Below are 8,327 nucleotides of genomic sequence, written 5' to 3'. Positions count from 1 at the left end.
AGAAAACTCTCATAACACCTATGATTATATTTTATTATTTTATTTTATTTATACAGAGATAGAATTTTATTTTAGGGAAAAAATGGTAGGAATAAGTTTTGGAGGTTTCCGGAGACAGCATTAGAACAAAGTCATAAACTTCAAATGTTGAAGACTTGATGGTGTGAAGTTTCTGGTGAAAAAAAGTTGTCTCAGTTTTGACTTTTGACTCCCGCTTTTGTCAGTGGTCCCTATAAAACCCAGCGAGCGAATATTTAGGCCGCGACTATTTATTCGCCACACCAAACTATTCCAACCTTTCAAACCCTAACACCCACTCTCCTTCCATCATCACAGCTCAGGTTAGTTCATTCATACTTCTTTATGGTTTACCCTGCTCAATTCTTTTCTTTTCTTTTATGTTTCTGTTTAATTTCTCTTTATGAAATTTTGCTTTGTTAATTCTTGTTGATGATTGATTATTTTTCATTAATTTCAAACCACTGACTGCTTTCTGCTTAATTAATCGCGTTTTCTGGTAATTTACGGTGTGGTTTCCATTAATTTCTCATGATCGATGCTTCTTGCTGCTTGATCGCGATTTTCTTGGAATTTCATGGATGATTTTGTTAAATCCTCATGTTGTATTTTTTGCTTTGCCTTCAGTTCTAGCAATAGCTGATCTTGGAGGAGATATAACGACTATAACTTACATACAGGTTAACAGGTATGGGTTTTTCCATTAATATTTTTGCAATTATATGGATGCTTGTGCGTATGTATGTTTACAGGTTTTTTGTGTAATTGCTAGAATTTGAAATATGATTGCATAAGTCGAGGGTTCTTTGAGTATTCAATTTTATTTTGTGGAAGTGTAAGTTCCTGGTTCTGGTGTGCCTAATCAAGATTGTGTTGGTCTTGTGGCTTTTAGGGGTACATGCACTGTATAGCTTGTGGTGTCTTTGTCCTTGAGGCTTGAACTTGGTGTTTGACTTATATTCACTTGTGCATAGAACAGATGAAGTGTTTCTACAGTTTTTAGGCCTATTCATTTTCTACTTTTAGCTGTTTCTGGTGAGAGCAGTACCTTTTGGGTTACGGAAATCAGTAATTCAGAGCATGGGCTGTTTGCGAGTAATTATTTTAGAAAGGGTTTAAGTGGTAATTTACAAATCCAAATTCAATTGTGAGGATGGATTAGACATGTGCTTTTTACCAAGTTAGCTGTCACAGTATGGAGAGACACTCTGACAATTTGAGGATTTCTGAACCAGGGATGGCTGCTTTTACATTAGATGAACGTAGAGTCACTGTCCTCTTTTGGAAATTGAGTATAAAGCTTTGCCCAATTTCAAGGTTATAGTCAAAGCTGTCCTCTTTTTTCTTTCTTTACTTTGATGGGTGTTAAGAGTTAAGTTATTGATAAGTCGCCCTTATTTCTTATCACCAATATAAAAGAAGTTGCATGATATATTTCTTATTTGTATTCGTTGTTTGCTTGTTTCTTTCTATGTGAAAGTTCACGTCTGAAGGTGGAACTTTGTCCTCTGTTCTTTGTTTCCTGCCAATATATATATATATTAGTAATGTTCTCTGTGTTTGCATTGATTTACATTTCTGAAATTTGCATTTTTGCTATTTATATTTGTTTTTTTCTTGATCATGTGAGATTTATCCAGCATATTGTTGTACTTTTCTTACAGAAATGACATTTTCTTACTGTTTATTTTGATCCATCCTGTACCTTCTTCATAAAGACCTAACCAACCACATTACTTGGTTGTACTTGGCTCAGTGACTAAAATATCCAAGTTTCGAAGCTAGTACACTTGCTTGAAATGGATCATCAAGGAAATGGGCAACCACCAGGTATGGGAATTGTGACCAGCTCTGGTGCTGCGATGGCATATGGAGCTCCTTCATATCAGTCAAACCAGATGACTGTGTCCATTCCTGCTGCATCTCCCGGTGCTATCCAATCCCCTCAAACCGTTGGGCTTCCTACCTCCTCTGCTCAGCTTGCGTATCAACACATACAGCAACAGCAACAACAACAGTTGCAGCAGCAACTCCAACAGTTTTGGGCAAATCAATACCAAGATATCGAGCATGTTTCTGATTTCAAGAACCACAGCTTGCCATTGGCTAGAATTAAGAAGATTATGAAGGCAGATGAGGATGTTAGGATGATATCCGCGGAAGCACCAGTTGTTTTTGCTCGGGCATGTGAGATGTTTATCCTTGAATTGACATTGCGTGCATGGAACCACACCGAGGAGAATAAGAGGAGGACACTCCAGAAAAATGACATTGCGGCGGCTATCACGAGGACTGACATCTTTGACTTCTTGGTTGACATTGTGCCAAGAGAGGATTTGAAAGACGAGGTGCTTGCATCTATCCCTAGAGGGACTCTTCCTGTTGGAGGTCCTACTGATGTTCCATACTATTACATGGCACCACAGTCTGCTTCGCAGGTTGGAGCCTCAGGGGGGATGTACATGGGTAAGCCTGTTGACCAAACTCTTTATGGACAGCAGCCCCGTCCCTATATGGCTCAGACAATGTGGCCTCAGCAACAGCAGCAACCTCCATCAGATTCTTAAGCATCAATGGACCACGATGAAAGATGTGAGTATTCTTTCTATGAGATAATAGTTAGTGCTAGACTGCTAGTCGAAATTATAATTAACCTTGTGGGGATTTAACATCTTTTACATGCTTTCAATACCATGATAAATATAATGAAAATGCTAGTATATATGCTGCGTATGTATTGGCTTAAAGTTGATTAAAGGAATGCACTTTCCTTCTTTCTGTTTATCTTGTGCTGCTGCAAATTAGAAATTCTCCGATTGACTTATTATCTAGTATCTTCACTACAGTGAACTAATCTATACTTCTTCAACACGGCACTTGCAGAATTTACTCTGGGAGGGATTATATGTGTATGCAACAAACAGTATAATGGAGCTCTCATTCACCCCAGAAAAAAACTGCCTGCCACATAATACAAATCTTGATACATACAGGATAACATTTGAAGAACCAAGTGTGTGTTGGTTCTTGTTTTTTAATACCTGTCTGCTGCCTGCCTGTCTGGATGCAATGAATTATGCATGCACTTTCATAATATTTTCTAAAGAATGCTAAATTTGTGATGTGCTGTGAGTTTGAAGTAGTGCACAGGTTTATGCTTCTCCTCCTATTTTGCATTTGCATGTTACAGACTATAAGAGCTTTAAACATGGTGATTGATGATAGATAGTTTAAATGTAGAGCTTTAAACATGTTGATTGATGATAGATAGTTTAAATGTATATTCATGCATTTGTAATTTAGTAAGCACAATAGTAACTAATAAAGTAATAAGTTCTAATAAATAATTAAATACATAGTGTTAATCCATAAATCAATAACAAATCATTTAAACAATGTACGAAGTACTAATTAGTAATACACTTTTTTCTATATAAATAAATAAATAAACATATATTTGTATATATAATTAGTGTTAATTCCATTTTTGGTCCAAGGTTTATGTGCTAATTCACTTTTATCTTCTTCTTTTTTTTCAATTACCATTTTTTTTCTTCTTAGACAACTTCTCATGGCTTGGATCTTTTTAAAAATATTTGTCAACTTGGTTAATTTCATTGTTTGTGGTTTTCATTGATCCAATGAAACTATATAAAAGCTCAGCTCTCAACTACCATTTCTAAATTCACCAATTGAAACTATCTGAAATTATGTAATGCAAATAAATATAAACAATTTCAATATTAGTTGGAGTATCAACATGAGTAATTATCTTTAATGATATTTCATATATAATATAAAGCAAATAAAGTACCAAATTAAGTACACAGTTGAATTTGATGTATCTGGAGAACACCTCTCAATTTACGAGGTCACGTTCAAAAACTTTTTTACTTAAGATCAACGTGGTTTTACAATACAAGGTTCAATGAATTACAAAATTAGGTCTATCACCTATTTCAATATTAATCTTATAAAGAGACTTTGAAAAAGTTTAGAACTACTCAATGGATTCTTTTTTTCCCTCTAAAGGTGGACATGAATGAGCAGACATGTTGCCCATTAGTTCTGTCGGGTAGGCTGTATTACCAAAAACCTTTCCACTGCCCTTCTTTCTAGCACCGTGCTTTGCTTTATAGTGAAAAGTGAGCTTCAAGCTCTAGACCTCGTCGGCAATCCCAATCACTTGTTGAGGCAAGCTCTTTACCCTTATAGCTTTTCTGCAGCTTCTACAAGTATTAAGTGGAGCAGCTACTCCAGATACTCTACTCCAATCTGTCTCAATTTTTTTAAAAGTTTCTTTCACGATTTTTGTGTATAGTTATCAGAATATCAACATCTGAAACTTTAATTTTCTTAATTACACTGCTCAAAATTTATAGTGTGAGGACACCATGATATTAGGTCATTTTGTTGCCATTAACTCACGCCATTTACGGAGTGAAGTAAATAATAGCTACATGTTTGTTGAGAAAATTTAGCCACTTTCATCATGGTAGTTACTTCCATTGCACATCAAGAATAAGTCTTGACAGAAATAGCTTCAACGGTTTCACAATTAATTTGGACCATCATACTTATAATAATCCATCAAAACAACTAATATATGCCAATTAAAAACTAAATTAATATATTTATATTAATTTTGTACTAGCGATCTCTCCATTTTGGCATATAATGATCAAACAACCCAAACACAACAAGAAACATCTCACTCAAATCTTTTCAGCATTCCATATTTCATCAACTGGTCATATATGCCATGTGCCAAGAGCACCGGCTATCAAAATACCATGAGGATGCCACATTCATTAACATTTCTATCTTCGTTGTCAAACAAGTTTGCTTGGGTCACCATACTTTTCGTGCGTTAGTCTGTCTACAACGCCTCCACCCATGTTAAACCTAAATGAGGTCTTGTTAAAAAAGTTGTTCACATACCTTTTGCCTTCAGTGTTTTTCCTTGACCTCCTTTCTAGCACCATGCTTTTGTCTGATTTCCTTGCCCACTTGTGAAGCCTAGACCTGCTTTGTTATGGATATTTACTCCTGATTGAAGAATTTCATTTAGACTATTAGTGCTTGTGTTCAACATTCTCACACGTTTTTTGAAATATGCCAATTCCTTTTGCAATTATTGTTCATTTGACACCTTAGCATCCAATATAGATTTGAGTTTATCCACTGGGGTTTTTAGAACTTAATTTTCCAGGTACTTGTCTTCTTCTTCCATTCCCAACTCAATGGTCTGCAAGTTTCCCATTAAAGCATTTAAAGTTAGAGTGTTTAGATTAGTTGACTATTTAATGGTAGCAGCCTACATTTTGAATCGTTGGGGCAGGGATCTTAACACTTCGCAAACCAATTTTTCTTCCTCAAATGTTTCACCCAAATTTCATGCATTGTTTGCCAGGTTCTTTATCCTTGCACTGAACTGAGAGACTGAATCAACTTCTTCCATCCTTAGGCTTTCATACTTGGTCATGAGCAACTGTAATTTTCATAACTTGACAAATCATGTATCTTCATAATGAGTCATTAAGTGTATCCCATGCAACCTCTACAACATCTGTGGTTGAAATCTGGTAGTGCTTTCAGTCTAAACCCCATACTTGAAATTGGTGGAATTATTATGGAAAATTAGATAGGCTTTTAGTCTAGAGTCTATCAATGTTAAGAGTGAAGACTTGATTGATCAGGCTCTACGCTAGAGCATCCAGAATGAATCCGTTGGAGCTCACCGACTAATCTCCGCTGATTTGGCAGAGCAGTTACAAGTCAAGAGATGATATTAGAAGAAAGTCCCCACTCTTTGGACACCTCAAAGGGTATAACGGTAATTGTTTACATGGACATTCAAATTAAGATTAACGTGTCTACCTAGAATCAGAGTCTATATAAAGGGAGTTAATTCTAGAATTGAGAGGTTGATCGAAGTCATTCTAACTTGAATCACAAACTATCTCTCCCTTAGTTTTACAAAGTTATACTCTGATAAACATATCTTCTCAAGACCTAAAAGTTCTGGAGATTTAAGAAGAAGAACTAGAGAAGATATTCACTAATGTTTAATCTTTAGACATGAAGACCATGTAGTTGTGGTGCAGTGTAGAGTGAGTCAGCAAATCAAACAATGTCAAAGTGGCTCTCCAAGAAAAGGATTTCTTTAGATTTCTATTCCATGGATCTTTGAGTTCGACAATCTTCTATAGCCTTGGACAGTTGGGTACTTACTTTGTGGGGATCACTTGGGTGAGATTGTATCGTCACTTGACTATTAGGAATCATTCTACTTAGATTTTGATGATGTTATAATTGTATTAGGACTTTACATACCTCAATTCTTTTATCTTTAGTCCAGGCCAAATACTTAGTGTTTCTTGTAGATCATTTTGAGTATGTTCAAGCTTATCAACTGATTGTTACCAAAGTATCAGCTTGGTTTTTGGCTATCAGAAGAAATCTTAAGGGATTCCATAAGCAAGAGTTTCCAAGGCAAATTAGCTAAGTCTAAGAAGCCTTCTTGATGCATGCTCGAGCTCTTAGCCTTCTCGGATAGCTTCAAGGACTCTAGCAAGGTGATAAGTTTGTCGCTGACTACCTTGGGCATGCACAGGTACGGGTAGAAAACCTTGCTCTTTCTGACCGGTCGGTGACCATGGATGATTAGAACCTATATGTTTTCTGGGGTCTTCGCCCGGAGTATCGTCCACTGGTTGCTTCGCTTATGACAAAGGGGGAGCCTGTCGCACTTGAAGAGCTCTCAAACTTCCTGGTTTCATAAGAATTTATCTTCGCTGAAGATTTTGTTGTTATAGCAAGTTCGACGCAACCCACTACCATGGTCGTGAGTTTGGCAGTTCCAAAGGTGGTGGCAGTGCTAGTTCTTCTTCTTAGTAGGGGCGTGGACGATGGCAGGCTGGCATCAATGAGATGGTTGTGGTTGGGGGTAACGCTCTCGATCGTTTACTCCGCGGTGTTAGATTTGTAATGTACAGGGGCATATGGTGTTATCATGTTACCGTTGCTACTCTAACAATCTAGGTCCTCAGGCTCATATGGTTTTTTCGGGTAGTGATGACTTGACCTCGATGGGCCCTCACACTTGGTTCCTAGATATGGGTGTTACAAATCATGCTACACCGGATATCTCTGCCTTGTCATCTTCTTCTGGATATACTGGGTTTGACAAGTTACGTGTTGGTAACAGCTTAGGTTTGCCTATTGCTAGTGTTGGTCATGCTTCAATTTCCACCTCTTCTAAGTCTTATCAATTATCTTATGGTCATCCTATTTCGGGTCTTTCTGCGTCATTATTGTCTGTTTAACAATTTGTTGCAGATAATAAAGTCTTTTTTTTTTAATTTCACCTTTTTTTTTCTTGTGAAGGATCCTCAAACCAAGTTGGCCTATTGCATTACTGTCTACGCGTGCGTCTCCCTCTGTGTAGCACAATCGCTTGGGTCACCCTCATTAGTGTGTGTTGCGTCACATTTTGCAAACATGTTCTGTTAGTTCATCTTCTATTAATAATAGTTTGTCAATTTGTTCAGCGTGTCAATTGGGGAAGTTGTTTTAGTTTCCCCTACCCCATGTTGAATATTCTAGTTCTAGTGTTCTTGATTTGATTTATATGGATATTTGGGGCCCAGTGCCTTTTCTGTCTTCAAGTGGTTATCGTTATTTTGTGCTCTTTGTGGATGATTACCCTCGTTATATTTGGTATTATCCTATGCGTTCTAAAATTGATCTGTCTGTGATTTTTTATCGTTTCCATGCCATGATTGATTGCTCTTTTCCCGTAAAATTAAATCTATTCAGTTTGATTTGGGGGGTGAATATATACAAGAAGTTACATTCTCACTTGTCTACTTTAGACATTGTTCTTAGTCAATCATGTGCCTATACTCATTAACAAAATTGTCGCATTGAGTGTCACCATCGTCACATTGTTGAGACATGTCTAGCTCTAATGGCACAGGCGTATGTTCCTTCTCGGTTTTGGAAATACGCATTTACAATTGTAGTACCTTATTGCTACATGACCTTATATATCTTTTTGCAATATACCAGTTATATCAGCATATGCATTCACCTACTACGGCTCATTGGGTGACACTGAAGCGGGTACATCGCTACATTAAAGGTACACTACACTTCGGCTTATGTCTTGGAAAGTCAACCTCAATGGATTTGCATGCTTTCTCAGATTCAAACTGGGCTGGGAGTCTAGATGATAGAAAGTCCACCAATCGGTTTGCTGTTTTTCTTGGCACCAACCTAGTCTCATGGGTGTGTCGGAAACAGTG

The 8,327-nt window shown here is 37.0% G+C and overlaps 1 protein-coding gene across 1 annotated transcript; it reads left to right on the top strand.

The window, feature by feature from the left end:
• Window positions 1-237: 237 nt before the first annotated feature.
• On the top strand, window positions 238-3,242 carry LOC116017884 (nuclear transcription factor Y subunit C-9-like). Its single transcript, XM_031258542.1, has 4 exons — window positions 238-341; window positions 646-706; window positions 1,775-2,610; window positions 2,902-3,242. The coding sequence occupies exon 3, from the start codon at window positions 1,818-1,820 to the stop codon at window positions 2,583-2,585; it is 768 nt and encodes a 255-aa protein (XP_031114402.1). The 5' UTR covers window positions 238-341; window positions 646-706; window positions 1,775-1,817; the 3' UTR covers window positions 2,586-2,610; window positions 2,902-3,242.
• Window positions 3,243-8,327: the final 5,085 nt, after the last annotated feature.

Source organism: Ipomoea triloba, chromosome 4 (genome assembly GCF_003576645.1).
Source record: "Ipomoea triloba cultivar NCNSP0323 chromosome 4, ASM357664v1".
Classification (NCBI taxonomy): Eukaryota; Viridiplantae; Streptophyta; class Magnoliopsida; order Solanales; family Convolvulaceae; genus Ipomoea; species Ipomoea triloba.
The sequence above is the reverse complement of the archived record's forward strand: the minus strand, read 5'-3'. Positions and strand labels throughout refer to the sequence as shown.